Source organism: Zootermopsis nevadensis, unplaced genomic scaffold, assembly GCF_977971745.1.
Source record: "Zootermopsis nevadensis isolate Lab colony 2312 unplaced genomic scaffold, Znev_1.0 Znev_ptg000012l, whole genome shotgun sequence".
NCBI lineage: Eukaryota > Metazoa > Arthropoda > Insecta > Blattodea > Termopsidae > Zootermopsis > Zootermopsis nevadensis.
The window spans coordinates 50,610-69,532 of NW_028259144.1; the positions used below are offsets into that span (position 1 = coordinate 50,610).

At 40.9% G+C, this 18,923-nt stretch overlaps 2 protein-coding genes and 1 long non-coding RNA gene across 3 annotated transcripts; 2 read left to right on the forward strand and 1 right to left on the reverse strand.

Moving 5' to 3' along the window:
* Window positions 1-831: 831 nt before the first annotated feature.
* Window positions 832-15,516, forward strand: LOC147873914 (uncharacterized). The gene is made up of 2 exons (XR_015534860.1): window positions 832-1,189; window positions 13,444-15,516. It is a non-coding gene; the product is annotated as an uncharacterized LOC147873914 (long non-coding RNA).
* On the forward strand, window positions 5,245-8,676 carry LOC147873915 (translocon-associated protein subunit beta-like). Its single transcript, XM_087347558.1, has 2 exons — window positions 5,245-5,913; window positions 7,702-8,676. Exons 1-2 carry the CDS (start codon window positions 5,341-5,343, stop codon window positions 7,786-7,788), a joined length of 660 nt encoding a protein of 219 aa, XP_087203684.1. The 5' UTR covers window positions 5,245-5,340; the 3' UTR covers window positions 7,789-8,676.
* LOC147873916 (peroxisomal multifunctional enzyme type 2-like) lies at window positions 5,972-18,139 on the reverse strand. Its single transcript, XM_087347557.1, has 15 exons — window positions 17,895-18,139; window positions 17,633-17,716; window positions 16,973-17,110; window positions 15,978-16,122; window positions 15,399-15,526; window positions 15,048-15,170; window positions 14,460-14,659; window positions 14,011-14,071; window positions 13,774-13,937; window positions 12,337-12,460; window positions 11,986-12,158; window positions 11,415-11,591; window positions 10,527-10,688; window positions 7,934-8,075; window positions 5,972-7,580 (listed from the first exon to the last, which is right to left on the reverse strand). Exons 2-15 carry the CDS (start codon window positions 17,685-17,687, stop codon window positions 7,519-7,521), a joined length of 1,854 nt encoding a protein of 617 aa, XP_087203683.1. The 5' UTR covers window positions 17,688-17,716; window positions 17,895-18,139; the 3' UTR covers window positions 5,972-7,518.
* Window positions 18,140-18,923: the final 784 nt, after the last annotated feature.

Here is an 18,923-nt window from a genome sequence, read left to right on the forward strand (position 1 = left end):
CTGAACCGATTTCTGATTTCTGCCCTCTAAAAAAATAATTGAGGGTTAACGGGTGGGTGGGGAGCCGAAGATGAGAGAATGAGGGGGTTATGCAAAAATATATTTATGAGGGAGCAGCCAAAGGTGGTCCAAACAGACATCATATCAATCAACAATCTTTAACCAAAATGTGTTCAAAGCACTTGAGTCGAAAGAAAAAATCCAGCCAAATAAATCAACAAATCTGTCATCTACTGGGCATGAGATTTTTGCAAGCAAATCCAAATTCATAACAAACACCACACGCCAAACTTACAAGTTTACAAGTTTTAAAACCTTTATCCTTGCTTAACACACCACAAGCACAGAAAATACCCCGGCAGGTCACAGCACTACATAACAAAAACCAAAATCACTTCACAAATAGTCTCCACCCACGCCTACAAACGATACCTATACCAACTGGAAACAGCAATAATGTCAATCCCAAACTGCATTTACTTCTGTCAACATATCATCTCACACTTACAATCACAACATTTAAAGTGCATCCTATAGGTCAGGTAATTACACACTTCATTCATTGTCCCATCAGGTTTCCTGTTCAGATATCAAGTCAGTCTGCGAACACACTCAACAGCTTACATGACAAGCATGCAGGTTTGATGGTTTGATTTATTTCGCTGGATTGTTTCTTTTTCGACTCATATGCTTTGATGTCTGTATGTTGTTGGTATACCCCCAACTGAGCCCCCTTTTATATATTTGTGCATAACCCCCCTCATTCTATCATATTAGGCGCCCCACCCTCCCGGTAACCCACAATTATTTTTAGAGGGCAGAAATCAGAAATCAGAAATCGTTTGAGTCCTGAGTCCTGCCCTCGTTTTATATTTAGAACTTAATACTACTGTAAGAATTAAGAATTAATACTACTGTAGGAATCCGCTGGGTCTCGAACTGCCGATGTCGTATTCCGCAGGCCAGCACGCTATCCATTCGGCTACCAGGCTCCTACAAGATTACGATTCTGGATCTTCCTGATATATCGATGCCCTGCATTTCCCGCTCAATACGTAGTTTACTGGGTTCGCTACTAGAATTCGCTGTAGTCAAGTTCGCGCAGAGATAGAGAGAGAGAGTTGGTAAAATTTGTTGCGTGAATCTAGTCTTAGGTGCTGTAAGTTTATGTGTGCGAACAGCGATCTAGGTGGGCTGTCATCAGGTTACGGAATGATAGGGTGTTCTCGTTTAACGGTTGAGGTTATGTGTCGATGATTCCCGAGGAATCAAATAAATAAACGCCATGAGGCGTTTACGGCATTGATAAGTGACATTTATATACTCAGAAGTGTGTGTGGTGTGCCCCCCTCCCCAAGAACAAAAGTACATGTTCAATCAACTGCGTCATCAGAATGCTGTTTATTTTTGCATTTGTGTTAGTTAAAAGTGAATGCATTTTGTCTTTCTGGGAATAGCTGAGAGAAGAAGCTTAATTGATCCTTGGGATTTTACTCGGGGAAAAGCTGTCTGTCACCTGACCAGCCTACTGCTTGCCAGGAAATCAGTGCAGTATGTTCAGTACACTTGGCAGGCTCACTTCATATCGCAACAGAAACCTGACCTGCCTACTGCTTGTATCACAATGTTGTTGCACATTAAATCCCTTACCAGCTGTAACATTAACTTCACAAAGTTTACAGAACAGAATTGTTCCATCAGAACTAAAATATTCCTCACCGAAATCTTTAATGAAAGCTCTTAACTTTGCACTTTCAGAACACCACTTTTGGCATCTGAACTAAATGAAGGATTCACTGTAAATGCCCGAGAAATGTAGTTTCAAGTAAGAATTTCATACCCAAAATATGAATTTTATCCTCAAAATATAACCAAAATGATCCTAACCATGAATCACCAGTATTGTTCCCAACAAACTGTGGTCAACCGGTGTCCTTGAAGATCTAAACATGATTTTGTGATTGTAAATAAAATTTTCATGAAGCAGAGTCCTTGAGAAGCTAATAGTAGATCATACAGTAAAGACTGCACCAAACCCTTAATTTAGTATGACTCCTTCTTGTTCCTGTACGAACAAATATCTTTGAACAGAATGAGCAGTTGATTGATCCACTGGTTGCTTAGCCGCCTGACTGTGATTAAGAGATCAAGTGGCTAAAAGGGTGAATGAACTGACTAATTGATTCGTAGGCTATTTAATAATTATATTTCAACCGTACAAATTACTTAATACTAAATGGGATTAGGATTATTGTGAATGGAGGATCCAAGACATGAAATTGTAATCTGAACAAAATTAAACAAACAGCGATGCAAATACATAGTAATTAAATGGCTAATTTGAAGGAAAAAAAACATGCACAAACAATATTGATTATATAACTATCCACTGCTAATACTAAAGTGCCACTACATTCCTTGGGCAACACCAACCACCCACTGGTTTCTTGATTTGAACACTTTCCCAAAAAAACAGCACAATTCATGAAGCTCCTCATTATGTAATTTTCTCTCGCTGCCTGTATGTTTCTCTTAGTTACATGTATTCTGCTCATCACAGACATCAGTGCAAGACACCAAGTTTAACACCCACACAAAACAGCAGGTGAAATAAGTAGCCATTATTATCTGTAATTAAGAACTTTTCCAAAAGCAGGAACTTTGAACAATGAAGCATGAACTGGCCTTCAACCTAATAGAGGAAATAAATGTCTTAAATATACTGTCTCTTAGTATAACGATATTGCACAGTTCAGTATCACCTCACAATTGAATAAATATAGTCATTTCTTTCACTCTGATGTTGGAAACATACATGGCACCTATCACACCGTGCAAAGACGTCCATTCGACACAGCCCACACTGACAGGTTAATATTTCCCACTTATAGGACCACAGTTCCCTTGTTCTGTAGTGTCCTCTGTATCAATGAAACATTATGTCCATGTGACCATGCACTCTTTCTCCTACACAGTAACAATTCTAAGGCCATGTGATATCCCCAATTTCATCATGATCATGTAGTGACTGCTTACCATAATATACTACCAACATAATAAACAACAGGAAGCAGCAATTACCTGGCATGTCACAGCATTAGTGGGGGAGCCTACACAGACAAGACATGCAACATAAATCACATGCGTTGCGCATATGCGCATGCCAATCCAAATGTTCTTGGATCAGCACACAAGAACAAAACACAATTCTAACACACATGAAGAATCACAGCAAGGTGAAAAATCACTAACACACTGTCTGACCGGTATTCTACACTACTGTGAATGAAACAGTGATCCACAGAGCAATAAAATTAATTTAGTGTCCTACAAAACAACTCATTACAAAGATGGTTGCCTGCGACGTTGCACAAACTGATTTTTACATTAAATGGTGCAACAACCTGCAAGACAGCCACCTCCATATTCACTATCATAAGAACCTCAAAACTCAATTCAGTAATGGCAGATGACAAAGTTAAAATGAACAGAAGATCAAGAGAACTGAAATGGTAGATATTCACACCAAATTTCACAAAAACCAGTCAACTGCTGTGTAACTGAATCAGGCTAGATGGACATACACATGCAGCTTACTTAATTAATAAGACTGCTTTATAAGTCATTCAAAAACCACTGGATCAACTGGCATATTCTGATACACTATGATCAGATTCAACTGGAAGATCTGAGGAAACTGACAAAAAAAACCCTCTTCAGTCAGGACAGCAAATCCCCTGCTGAGACTTGTGCATAGGACGTAATTCATTTGAGAAACAGGAGTGCTAACACAACACTGCTATAATTTACTGGTAGAATCACTCCTTCCCAAACGAGGATTTGCACAGAATAGTTTTGTCCATGTACTACACAACAATTCAGATCATTTTTTCCTTACGCATAGGAGATATTTATTTATGGGGGATTTACACTAGTGACAGACTTCCTTCCTGTTGCTATAAAACAAGTTTGTGTCCCAAATTCCCCAAACCCTATTTCCTTCATGTATTCTAAAACACAGGTAACCCACAAATTTAGCATTCTGTACTTGCTATAGTACATTCTTTTCCAACTGAAACACATTTGCTCATCTTACATTCAGTTCACATATGAATAAAATGGGAAGAACCCTGAGAGAAGGCACAGACAGACCACAGAAATCACGTCCACAACATTCACAATAACACTCACCTGCGAGCTTCTTCATACTTAATCTGCTGTCGCAAGAACACCGCATTCTTCAGCAGTTCCTGTATGTTACCAAGGTTATCCTCTGCCCCCTCCATAGACTTCACTGCCCTGGAGAACAATACAACTGCTGAAAAAACTACACAAAGTTCTGGGAAGGTCTTGTGATTCTCACTTTTCTTCCAAATCATATATATATATATATAGATAGATAGACACATGCACACACACCATATTTGGCGACTTTGTGTCAGGACTCAGGATCTTATTCCTTTGCCAGGCAGAAATGTCAAATGAATGAAGGTCTAAAATCACTAAGTTAATTGATTAAATAATAAGCTTTCCTTGTAACATAAAGAAATTACACTTCACATAATTCAAAATGTCAACTAGAAATGAGCAAGATGCTGCTACAAGCCTGTGGAAAAGTATTCACTTGGGAACAAGGTTCCTCTTGAATACTAGTGAACGAACAGAATTTCCTTTAAACCTTACCCAATGGCATACTCCACATCGTAGCAACGTCCCTGCAACTCATGATGCAGTCTGGTAACTTCTACCCTCTTCTCCACCATCGGGGGCAGTGCTTTGCAATGTTACGTATATAAGTTCAACATAAACAACTCAATCCATGTTTGACACGTTTTCAAACCTTTTTTAACTTTCATTTCCAATTCCGGGTCTGATGACAGAGACATCGACATGATTCTCAACACAGTTACGTTATATTACCGATAACAAAGCACATCCATATGTGCCTAATAATTATTCCAAATAATCGCATACGAAGTACAGCCGATTAACAAACTACAGTTCTGAGTTACAAAGCATGTTACAAACTATGGAACTTCTAAACTTCCGTGTTTAACAGTGAAGCCAAAACAGTTTCATTTTAACATTGGCAACGGCTGGAACGGTATATTTTATCGTCATTAACTTTTAAATTGGTGACAATGAAGGGAACCGGAACTAATTTTTAAGTGCGGTCATTGCCAGTAGGAGTCGAATTACATGCTTTGTTGCTTGTGAGTTGGCAACGAGTTGGAATTTTTGATAAAGAAGTGCCATTCCGTTGGGAAAGATTCGAAGTACTCGTGCGTACAACACGTTGGGGAGTGTATAAATTAATATTTCGTTAAAAGTCTTGAAAGAATGAAATTTATAAGTATTTTTGTTCTCGCAGCCCTAGCTGCTTATGTAGATGGTAATGAGGAAGAAGAAACGGGTGCCAGATTGCTAATTTCGAAACAGATACTGAATAGATATCTGGTTGAAGACATGGACATAGTAGCTGGGATATTTAGATGTCATATTGTTTCAGAAAAATTATCGTCCGGTTGTTTTTGCAGAATAGAAATTTTTACATATCATAGGCCGTTTATGTTACAAGCCAAAGAATATGGAGCATCTCATGATAATATTGTATTTAGTACCCATATAATACCAACATACCTCATAAACTTGTTTGATTATAACACACAACATTCTTTGCAGTACACACTATATAATGTTGGCACAAGTACTGCTCTTGGTGTTAAGCTGAGTGACAGTAGCTTTCACAAAGAGGCCTTCACTTTGGTGGGTGGTCAGCTCAACATCAAGATTGACAGGATCCCTGCAGGGACAAATGTATCTCATGTAGTAGCTGTCAGACCAAGGAAATATGGATACTTCAACTTCACAGCTGCAGAAGTCAACTACAGACCAACAGAGGATGCCTCTGAAGTGAGTTATCACTTGCATGGACCGTGGTCAAAATTTATAGAAATGTTTGTAATTTCCATTGTGCTGGTCCTAAATTATATATTTAGAATGTACAGGAAGCCATTGTAAAATAATGAGCATAAAACACAAATTCTTCAGATTGATAAAATGATTTTCTTTTTGAAACATTTAAATATTATGTAAGACTTGAGGTTCTCACAGCGGTGAATATGAAGATTTCTGTCTTCTGGGTTATTGCGCTGTGTAGTCTGGTCGATGTTAACCAACGTTTCAGAGGTCATCCAGTTCACCATGGAGACTGAAAAGGACGGCCATCTCCCATTCCTCGACATAGACATTCACCGGAAACCTGACGGCTCATTAGGCCACAAGGTGTACCGGAAACCAACCCATACCGACCTTTACCTCAACTCCAATTCCCATCACCACCCGTCCAACAAACAGGCCGTGCTCTCGACCCTGGTACACAGGGCTAAAGCCCTTTGCGACCACGACAGCCTACAGAGTGAACTGGATGCACTCACCACCACCTTCAGGAAAAACGGATACAGCAACCGTCAGATTCAGAAAGCTCTCAATCCGCCTGCGAGGCTGCCACCGCCTACTGAAAATCCAGCCTCGGTTGCCTTCCTGCCCTACGTCGGGACGACCTTCAACCGCATAAGCAGGTTGCTGGCCAGGCACGACATCAAGTCTGTTGGTCTTCCGCCAAAGAAAATTCCCAGTTTTCTCCGGCCGGTAAAGGACGACCTAGGACTGAAGACGCCTGGCGTATACAGAGTTCCCTGCGAGTGCGGAAAAGTCTACATCGGCCAGACAGGCCGTTCCGTTGAGGCCAGGATCAAGGAGCACGAACGCCACATCCGGCTCGGGCAGCCCGAGAAATCTGCGGTTGCTGAACACCGCTTCAACTTGGAGCACAAGATACAGCTAGAGGACACTTCTATCCTCTCCTCAAAAACCGGCTACATGGACCGGTTAATCAGGGAAGCCATCGAGATCGAACTTCATCCTGATAACTTTAACAGGGAAGATGGACTTCACCTGAGCCGGTCCTGGAAGCCTCTGATCCACACACTCCGAGGACTCCGAGAACGAGCAAGAGTGCGCCGCCAGAACCAACCAGACCACTAACTCGGCCCCTTTCAGGGCCTTTATCCATACAACTACACTCACCTTTCTCTCTCTACTTTCTCTCCCTCTCCCACCCTCGCCCACGTGCTACCATTGGTCCACTCCCATACCTGCTCCCATTGGCTCGGGGCAGGCTACACCTTTCACTTCCCTGCCTATAAAATCCAACTCCTCACACCCTATTGGCATATTCATCGCCCTGATGACGGAGGCAGTATGACCTCTGAAACGTTGGTTAACATCGACCAGACTACACAGCGCAATAACCCAGAAGACAGAAATCTTCATTTAAATATTACTTGGAAAATCCATCTATGGACACCATACTTGTTTCTGTCTGCTTCTCTGATATTCAAAGCTCATAATTAAAATGAACTGAGGACTGAATATAGCTAACATCAAAGCTAAAATTGAATATTAATCTCCAAACTTCTTACAAGTCTTCCAAGTGGTGTTCCTCAGGTTTCACCATCAAATTTCTGCATACATTTCATTTTTCCAGAACTTCTTGACAAATACATATGCCACAAAGCCTGTAATCATGTAAAATTCCTAAGTTTATCTCTTGTTTTGTTTTTTGGGTTTCTGTTAACATCGTCACACACTGCTCCTGTAGGACGCAACAGAAATGCATAACAAGTCTTTCCGTTTCAGCTGCAAGTGGCCGTGACAAGCGAACCCGGCGAGGGTCTCATCATTGCCTTCCGTGACTATGATAAGAAAACCCTGTCTCTCAAATGAGATACAAACCCAAGATCTGCCAGATATGAAGTAGGAGAGTTAACCGCACAGACAAAACGTTTAACAGATGAAAGTTTTAAGTTAGTCTGTATAAAATTTACTCTCTAACAGTGCTGTAAATCCATGACAACTGTGTGATACATACTCCAGGTGGCAACAGTATTGCCATCTTTGGTGATGTTGTACTGGAACACACCACCGATCTTCTTGGCACGCTCTGGGTTTGCCGCAACCCGCTTTTTCAGCAAGTCAAACACACCATCCGAATCCAGCGCTGATGTGGATGCCTGCACCAACAATGCAACCTCACATTACAGTTTACAAAGCCACCAACATCATACACCATTTCTGCATGTCTCTAGGAACCTGTTAACTCTCTGGTGATAGAAAACGAAGGTCGAACATTGCCAATACCAAACAGTATCACTAGCTGCAGGACCAAGCCACTTTGGCACAGTTCAAACACATCTGTATTTGTCTAAGATCCAGCTTAATATTATCCTCCCCTTAAATTCTCAGTCTTACTTATGTCCAATTTTTTTAACAGGATTCCCACCAAACTATGCATACATTATGTGTTTTCATCTTATGAACAACACATTTAGTCCTTTAGTTCACTATCCTAAGAATCCACTTATTTGATCCTTCAAGATCCCAAATAATATTTGGTTGTTTTCAAACACAATTTAGGTTCTTCACACAAAGAAAGAAACCATATTTTACAACCATACAAAAGTGGAAAAATATGGATATGATGTAATTTGATCTTTAGCATTACTGAGAGTAGTTTCGATGGTTACACACTCTGTAATCAATAATGAGTACTTCCTGAACGTGTTAAATATTTATGAATACTATATTTTTAGCTTAAAAACAAATGCAAAACAATGTTCATATTTTCATTCTATGTCAGGACATGAGATGTGCCTCTGAACTACAAATTCCAGTTTTCACTTCCCTCACCTTGGTGGACCTCATCACAGCAGGCATAGTGACTGACTGATGCAACCAGCATACATCAGAGCTACTCACTTGTGTTTCTTCCATGACCTTGAACACAGCTACTGTACTGTACTGTACTGTACATGTTATCAAGACAACCTTACATGTAGGCTAAAGTGCAAAGTCTTTCCTGCCTCCTTGACAGTGACTCAGCTAGTCAAAAAACTTACTGCTTTTACAAAACAAAGGTTCATTATTCTGTTACACAAAACACACACAAATGGCCATATCATGACTCGGCTCCACCCCCAGCTTCATGCCAAAATTTTTTTCCAAGTCTAAGCCAATTTCTGACCTAATGACATTTTACATAAACAAGTGTAGTGAAACAATGTATTCATGTGACAACTTCTCTTTGTCTCCCACAGTTCACTATTCACAAAGCACTAAGTGAACTGTACAAATCGTGAAGTTTCTTCCTCACTTTGCCCACTGAAGATGCAAATATCCTGAGAAATTGATTTGCAGATATTTACCATAAGCTGGAAATGTAACTAGGAAAGAGAAAACAAAGAAATTCCATAGAGCTTTTGAGTAACCTCTGAAGACCAACTAGGAAATTAAAGAAAATAATTAACCCCTTCAGCCACAGTGAAGGTGCATAATATTCTATCAATCCATTGTTACCTCAAAGAAAACACAACACGTCTCCACGACAACACTAAACTAGTTAATGCTGCTTAGAGAAATAAATTACTGTTTATTCTGAGATCAATATAAAACCCACATTATATATTCTGTGGGCAAAATGCAGAGATAATGACTGTTACAGCAGGTGGTACATACAGTTACAACTCAGCTTTAAAGGGTTAAAATGGATCTTACTGAAGATGTGATACTAGCAATGCTGTAATGTTTGGGATCTTAACAAAAAGGAAACATAACCTTGTCACTGAGAGTAAGAAATTGCTAGGCTGAACAATGCAGGTTATCACAAGATAACAGAATATCAGTTACACTTTATATCGATTATAAACACAACTTGCAATCTGTAGGAACAAACACCACACAGCTCAGGCCTGCCTCATGGACTTATCTTGAACCACTTGAACACAATCCACAACCTAACACCCAGTATTTTAAAGATCCATTTTAATATTACACTCCCATCTATGAGTTGGTCTCTGAAGCCATCTCTTCCCTCAGGTTTTCCACACAAAATTCTGTACTCATTTCATGTCTTGCTCATGCATGCTGTATGCCCTGCCCATCAGAGCTTTCTTATCATTTTACTAAAACTCCAGAATTAAATCTTATATTTGGCTCATTAAACCCACACTAAATTAAACATTCTCCAACACACAATTACAGAATTTACATCAAAATGTACATTTATATTAAGTAAGCTTTACATGCAAACAACACAGCTCAAATACTTCGTCTTGTTTAGTAGCAGTGTACTGCATAATCAAATTGCATTTTTCTGTGAGGAACCTGCAATATGTGTGACCTTTTATTTCCACTGCGTAGACATGAAATTTGACACAAAAATTTCATTGGAAAAGCTGAAAGGAAAACAGTACTTGGGAGATCTACACACACACACAGACATTACTAAAATGCACCTTAGAGAAATATGATGTGAAGAGATAGATAGGACTCAACCAGCTCATGACAGAGCATAAGGGCAGAATTATGTGAACGTGATGAAAGGCCAGCAGCAACGAAATTTCTCACCAGCAGAACAACCATCATCAAAGATGATCTTGGCCCATCAGTCAGCCACAAAAACGTACCTTGTGCTGCGGGACGGATGCCTCGGTGAGATCGACATATGCGCCAGATATCACCACGCTCCCCGTCTCTTTCACCTTGGTCTGAAAGTGGATACGGTTCCCCTGTTGCCACATGTCAGTCTGTAGTGTCTGCCCAGGGATAACCGGCTTGCTGAACCGAGCCTGTAAACCAGTGACAGTCATCATTTTCTTCATACCCTCACACTCTGATGGCCTGTGTAGTGCAACGATCTAAACCATATTAATGGGGATATCAGGTTGCATCTAAGTCCAGTTTCTGACTATCCTTCTCAGGCTAATCAGAGTTCTCCTCAGTCCCTCCAAAGAACTTCCAGCATAGTAACATGAAAATTAATATTACTGCCCCTTTCCAAATTCATACCCATTCATTATCCTCTCATTCTATCTGATGCTATATAACCTCTGAAAATGAAACAGATTCATGAAATAACATCATATTTAACAATCTCTCTGATGGAAAAAAAGTACAAAGAACTTACAAAGCAACAAGATGATAAAATTAAAAAGAAGAGACTGAAATGGTAAAATGTTATGAACAGTCCTCCGGAATTACAACTTAGAAATCTACTATCAAGCCACACCATTGCACCATGCTTCACATGAATATCCCTTAACGTATCCACTGTGAATGGGAGTCACGGTTATGAAGTATTCCAACAGGGATGCGAGAAAATAGGAAAGCATGTGGAAAGAATAAGAAAGTACAATGACTGACATCAACTGAACTGTACATCAGACACGGAAGAGGCAAGTGAAAAATGCTGTGAACACAAACAATCCATAGAACAACAGAAAGAGGGTGCTGGAATGTTATCATGAGAATGTGAAAATAGGAAAGCCCCAAAAAGAGATGTTTCTATTACACACCTTTATGGCTTTGAATTTGGTTGGATCATTATCCGCATACTGCTGTAGGACATGGCGGGCTGAGAAGCCCAGCGAACACAGACCGTGCAGGATGGGCCGATCAAATCCACCAAATGCAGCCACATTCGGGTCAATGTGAAGTGGGTTGCGGTCTCCAGACAGTCGGTAGAGTGCAGCCTGCAGGAAATAATGTTGAAGTGAAGAAACATTGACAATTAATTTGTAGGTGTGTTTATGATCTCTCTGCATACTAAATTCTACAGACTTAGCTGCAGTGTTTCATTAGTCATAATTTTCACACACAGCAATAAGTGCAGATTCAAAGCAGTCAGCATTTTCAGTCTACATCAAATAATCTTAAGGATGCACATTTTACAAAGCTCTATCACCACAAATATGTCAAGATCTTAATTAGATTGTCCTTCTTCTCCATATTTCACACGTTAGTACTACTGACAGAAGAAACTAAAAATACATACACAGAATAAGAAAAGTTACATTCACTCCCCCCCCCTCAAAGAAAAATAACCAAAGAGCCTCACACGTAACACATGCTTCCCTCTATTCTGACCTGATCAAGAGACGTGCGTTGCTCAACAGACAAATCAGGAATCCGCTTTGGTGGTTCTGCTGTTGGCACATCATAGGGTGAAGTACGCTTGTCTGTAACACCCTTCATTCCAACAGCAAATGTTGTCAGCAGGGACTGTGCCACCTTCTCACCACTTTCATCAAATGTCTCCACTGCAATAATGACAACAGACAGCAACTGAATTTGTATCACCTTGAAGACTAGACTTTTAAACCACTTATATTCCCCCTAGCCTAGACAGATCAATGAAAAAGAGACACGTTACAACTGCACGAACCAAGTTGACAGAAGTTACAAATGGAATGATCATACTGCACAATTTTATCTCACCTTCCACCAGCACAACAGTCCCAGATCCCTTGTCCAACATATCCACCACCTTGCAGTGCACCTCAAGAGTCCCTTCACTGTTGATGGGACGCAGAACCTCCAAGTACTGCTCACCATGCAACATCTGGCAACATAGCAGCAACACGATCCTCCTCAGTCAACTCCAATTATGTACTCAATCGTTTCTCATTCCTTTGTGCCTCATCAGCAACCCTAAGGTTCATAATCCAATCAGTCTCTACGTCGAAACCACTGAACTATCTTTAAGTTAGCAGAACTTCTCGAATCCATTTAGTGGAAAGAAAGAAAGAAATACTTTATGATATATCTGCAAAAACAACTGAATACTGTCATTTGTTTACATGACCGAGTGACATGCCAGTGGGAAGCATCTACACTCTGTGCAGCTAACTGAATCAGTGTGAATTCTATCCTCACTCTCTCTATGGTGCAGGATATTCTTTGAAAAACTGACTGTATACTTGGCTTCTCAAAAAATAGAACACTTTCTTTATAGAAGCCAAAGGTTCATCACTGAGTTCACAAAAGCCTGCCATAAGACTAACCTGAGCCAGCTGCATCCAGTTTGCTCCATAGATTCCTATCTCCCAAAGGTCCATCTTAACGCCATCCCACCTACGCCAATGTCTCACCCACAATCTCCTCCCTTCAGGCCTTCTAACCAATATCTTGTAAACACCCCACCCCTTAACAATGCGTTCCGCATGTCCCGCCCGTCTTATCCTCCTCGATTTAATCGCCCTAACAGTATCAAGTGAGGGGTACAGTCCGTGAAGCTCATAATGCAATTTTCTTCCTGCCTCTTAGGTCGAAATATCCTAAACACTCTGTTCTCAAAGACCCTCAATCTATGTTCCTCCCTCAAAGTGGGAGACCAAGTTTAACACCCATACAGCACAACTTTTGTATCTTTAGTTTTCTTGATGTGAGATGAGAGGACAAAACATTTTGGACTGAATGATAGCAAGCATTCCCCGAGTCCACACCACACTGCTCAATTACAACTTCACTAGCATAGAATACGACCTGAATGATCCTCCGTTGCACTGAACAGAAAAACAACCCACAGCAGTATTATTTTTGCAGAAGCTGGATCTGCTTTCATTCCATGAGGACCAGCAGACTTTTAATTTCTTCCTCACTGCATGTACAGTGAACTAAACAAGTCAAGTGCGATGGAGACTGGCTATTATATTCGTAATAGACAAAGCACAGGCAGTAAAATGTGCCTTGCGTTAAGATATATGGACATGTTCAGCTGCGAAGGCAAGAAATGCACATACAGAGATGAAAACACAGCAAGAAGATTGTGAGGTGGCTCAGGGTTGCATCCGAAGGCAGGCTTCGAAATGACCGATGCTGAACCTTGTGGTTATCCTCAAAAGAGTCTGCTTATCAAGACATAACCTCACTTACCCTGGCAGGATTGAAATCCCTGCCACTGAACACCTCAGCAGTAACACTAGACTCCATCACGGCAGACACGCCTTGCAACACGAGGAACGTCGGCAACGCAGAGAAGTCTGCGTGGCCTTCATACAGGAATCTCAGGTCACTTGGGTTGGTCACAGTGCTACCAACTGCAATAAAACAAACACATTACTTGTCTGTCACACTGTCACAAACACACGCACATAAGGGCACATTACTCACCTCCCAGTGCATACAGGATCAGGTCACGAGGAGTGTATTGGAACTTTGTCACAACACTCTTCTGGAAAGGAAATCAGGACCTTAAACCATGTTCACAGAATAAGTGTCACCAAGAAGACAAAAGAAGTTCAAGTCTGCACAAAGATTAGCCACCATCAATACTTGGATGGCAGCACCAGCCATTGCCAAAACTAATGTACACCTCATTTAACAAAATACTGGACCTCCAGTGGCGTAAGCCACAACTGAAGTAACGTAAACCACGTACTACAATTATGGCGACGGGCTAAAATCCTGTACACAATAAACAAAATTAATTCTGCTCATTCATACGTCTTATACTACACTCCCTCTATACACCTCCACTGGATGGTGCTTAGACACAGGGGTAACTTGAAGAATTACTATCTGAAAGCATATGCAAAAAACTACATCGAGTCATAACTCACGCCATCAGAAGAAAGCCCAGAGTTCGACTTCATCTGCTCCAGAACGGTCATCAGGGTACCAGATGCCTCCTGGATGGACTCCAATTTAACGGCAGCAGACATATCTGTCACCTTGCCCCAGTTCTCACGTACAGCCTCTGGCGTCACCAGCTCATTCATCTGTGCACGCAGCAGGCCGCCCGGTGAACGCACCAGATAACCTGAAGGTTGTCAGACAAGAACGCATCCTGATGGAAAGTTCTGCCGACACTCAGCACGGGAGGTAAACGGTTCTCTGCTTGTCTATCATTACTGCGCTTCATGGCTATTCCAAGCTGTCTCACTGAAATCAGGACCCTTGAAACATGAATCCGGTCATTCTACCGCTGTTGACACATCTACGGAAGTCCACATGCAGATTCTGCGACTTATCTACGATTGTGATTTGCAGTGAAAAAATCATTTCTGCATTTCACTGAAAGAGCAACAACAGACCCAACCTTCATGACCCTAATGAAATGCAGTCCTGTTTTGGACGGCATCACATGACTCAGAACCAGTGGTGTCGTTACAGGCATCGAGCATATTCCGAACAGGGGTGCCACTGACCCTTACATTTTCCTGCCCAGCCAGCAGCAGACTCGATGATGGAGCCAGTCTCCTCACAGGATTCGTGACACAGCCACGCGACGACTGGCGCAATCAGCTCTGGGCGCAGCTGCGCAAAGAAATCTGTGCAACAAACAAGTGACTTATCAGTATCACATTAGTGTTTATAATCATGAGACAATATTAAAAACTGCTGATAACAGATCTCCAAAACATGAACTATTTATTACAACTGATAATATGACAAAAGGGTGAATATACTTCCAAAATGCACTGTTTGCATCATTTTGATGTTCATTTATTGTAAACAGAAGTGACACACTGTCAGGCTTTAGTATCAGCAGCACCCACCAGGTGGCAGGATGTCTTCAGTAAGCCGGGATGCCGCAGTTGGCACAATCACATTGCAGTGGATGTTGTCCTTCCTGCCCTCTATCGCTAACGTATTGTTCAGACCAACCAGCCCCATCTTGGCAGCACTGCAACCATAAAAAAAACATACATGGACTCCTCCCAAGAAATGCATAAAGCGGCCATCGCTCACACCAACTTTCTTATTTGAGAACAACTTTTCAGCCGCACGAATTACACAGTCCTGAAAGGAAGAGCGACGGTGAATGACGAACTGGAGAGGATGTAGAAGTGACCCTCGGTTATATAACACACTAACCCAGCATCTGTCTTGAGGAACTGTGGGGGAAAACAGTTTCTACCATTTCTGGCAACCAAAGACAAACTTTTATTTTTATAAATAACCAGAATGTTAAATCAATATTTCATAGGCGGGGGGAGGGGTGTATTGTAATTAATACTTTTAAATCCCAAAGATATTCAAAGCAGAACAGATTAATGTCCAAGATATCACGCACACATTATACAAATGATCAATCCTATGAAAGATAAATATACTGAAGTGTCACTAACACCGACCTGTAGTTTGCCTGCCCAAAGTTCCCATATAGACCAGAATTGGAGGATGTCACAATGACACGTCCATACTTTTGTTTACGGAAGTGAGGCCACGCGGCTCGAGTTGCCTTGAAAGCACCTGTTAGGTGTACGTCCTGAATTAAGCCTGCAACAGTAACAAATGATCATTAAACCTCAACAGCACTAGTAACTAGACAAAAAAGCATGCAAAACCATCCCTGAACTCAAGAAATCTACCATAGTCCCTTTTCTTTTGGCCTCCTATACAAAATCAACAACAGACAAAACAGCTCGGCATAGCAGACAGTATTTGTCAAGGTTTTCCTCAGCCTCTCTAGGCAAATGCCATGGACAGTCTCTTGAAACTGGTCAGAACCACAATGATAATAGATGCTTGTGAATTTTAACTCTTTCAGAATTAGTCTCTGCAGAAAAATGATATTCCAATTTCACTGAACTATCAGACTTTAAGGTAAAATGGCCCCTGGGACAGCTACATAATATCCAGTCACTGGCACTCTTAGTTTTCTGACTGACTGACTGTAGCAGTCCAAATACACTGAAAGTACCCCACAATCTGATATTATGGCCAAGAATAAGATTTAATCTCAAACATACTCCAGTCTGCGTCACTAATCCTGGAGAATGACTTGTCCAGGATCCCAGCATTGTTCACTACCACATCTACTCGTCCAAACTCTTCCAGAGCCGTCTATATAATCTTCTCTCCATTCACCACACAATCATAGTTGGCTACAGCCTTGCCACCTACCAGAAACAAAACAATCTACGATACAGATGCAATCCCGCGGTGCTGCGACTTCACCGTAAAACAGAAGTTGGAAAGGAAAGGGAATCAGACGGAGGTGGTAGAGGGGGACACAAGGAAGCAGTTTGTAAGAAGGAAGGAGAAAGAGAAGAGGTGAGAGGACAAACAAGAAACTTACATGCAAATGCAGTAGCAGCCAACAAGCATCATAATGCACTAAACCCACCTTTGTGCCGGATCTCTTCTACAACACTGTCTGCTGCACTGCTACTCTTCCCATCGCCATGGCGACCACCACCAAGGTCATTCACCACAACTGATGCTCCACGCTCCGCAAACAGCAGGGCATATGCTTTACCCAGGCCTGAAACATAAAGTCATGGCTGGTCAGAATTATGAGGAACTGGCACACAAGAAATGATAAGTGGGTGAAACGACACACAGAACTGTTCATTGCAAGAAGTTGTAAGCAAATGCCATGATTAATACGATTATGAGACAATGGAAACAGACAAATGATAAAAGAGAAGGGTATTAACTCACCTCTGCAGTGCACACATCACATGGCATGTGGAGTCTCATCATACTTTAATATTATCATGACAACTTTTATCCATGGAAATGGACACACACAAACTGGTACAATTAAAACTGGAAACATACTGTTGTAGCAGCCCACACCCTTCAATTTCATATTTTTGTCTTAACAAATGAGGGAAAGAACTATATTTTTTTTGTACAATATAGTCATTAATGAAGCTGAAACCGCGAAGACAAGAACGATAACCTAAAATAATTTCGACAAGAATTAAATATTTCCGAAAGAAAGTCTTGCATACTAGAAAAGCGATCAGGCACAAACATTATTTTCGTGTACGATAATCACCTGCACCAGCTCCTGTAACTACAACCACTCGGCCATCGAATCGCAGATCTGTCATGCTTAATAGGGCCCTACAGAAGTCCGAACCTGAAACAAGACGAAGTTACGTGACCAAACACACGGATAAGGTAGTACAAGTGCAAGATTAACCAGTACTTCGTACCTTGTTTACTTTCGTGTGTATAACTGCGAAGTCATCGTCAAGAAATAATGTAACCGTTAAAATTATAATACAACGCACAAATTGCTAAATCTTACTACGTACGATAAATCCGCCGCTGTCTAGTCGTAGACTCCAAGACACAATCCACTACCACGAGATCATCACAGTTTGTGTGCTTGTTTTTTCAGACCTTCGCATCAGATACGGCCAGTCTGCTGTCTGACATAACTGCAAAACCTCTGTACAAGAAATATGTACTGTACTTCAAAACAGGTTACGAAAGTGATCGACGCAATTTCGCTAGTCATTCTTTCCCATATCGATATATTTAGATTAATGCAGTGCTACCAATAGTATCAGTAGATCTAGCGAAAATGTTCGAAAGCAACAAATGGCATTTTACCTGTCTGAATGTAGAGTTCCCAAATTGAGATATTTCCTTGCCCTACTTTCACATTTTATACATTGTATCATAATATCCCATAGAAACTGTACTTACTGCTTTTATTTTTCTTAACTCATGTCACAGTTTTCCTGCCTATGTTATTAATACAGAAAAGAAACATGACTAACTTAAAAGCATGAAGTAACAAGGGGAATATGCTTACTGCCTTCATCACCAGAGAGATCGCCTAATAATGGTGTCAATTTATATTACACTACACTGCGCAATATCCCACAACGCTGTCATCTTCACACTCTTTTCCCATGAGCATCTGCTCTACACAAGGAAGTTAAATCAGCAACTAGGATGTGTCTTACTGAAGAACATTAGGAAAGAGCATGCAAATTGCAACAATGAAAATTAAATGTGATACTGAAAGCTGAATAAAGCTAAAGCAGTGTTAAATGTATTTTTTATAAATTACTATGATATTTTAATGTCCCCAGTCCAAGACTGTGGGATTTCATGTCAGTGACAACTTCAGATCAATTTATAAGATGTCACTAGTAAGATGGGATGTCTTAAAATTCAAGGTCGTGCAGACACATGTTCATGAATTTCTTATCTCATACCATCACACTGACAGTCCCGAGTTTCAGGCACACAAAGTTACAGCACAACAAAAGCATGCGAGTCACAGTAAGAATTGAGGTTCTCACAGTGGCGAGTACGAATATGACTCGTTT

Coding starts and splice junctions, on each gene's coding strand:
- LOC147873916 (XM_087347557.1), bottom strand. CDS start 17,687: ATGACAGATCTGCGATTCGATGGCCGAGTGGTTGTAGTTACAGGAGCT. Junction 14,072..14,459: donor CTGGGCTTTCTTCTGATGGC/GTGAGTTATGAC, acceptor TTTCCTTTCCAG/AAGAGTGTTGTGACAAAGTT. Junction 10,689..11,414: donor CCAAATTCAAAGCCATAAAG/GTGTGTAATAGA, acceptor ACTGGTTTACAG/GCTCGGTTCAGCAAGCCGGT.
- LOC147873915 (XM_087347558.1), top strand. CDS start 5,341: ATGAAATTTATAAGTATTTTTGTTCTCGCAGCCCTAGCTGCTTATGTA. Junction 5,914..7,701: donor CAACAGAGGATGCCTCTGAA/GTGAGTTATCAC, acceptor TTTCCGTTTCAG/CTGCAAGTGGCCGTGACAAG.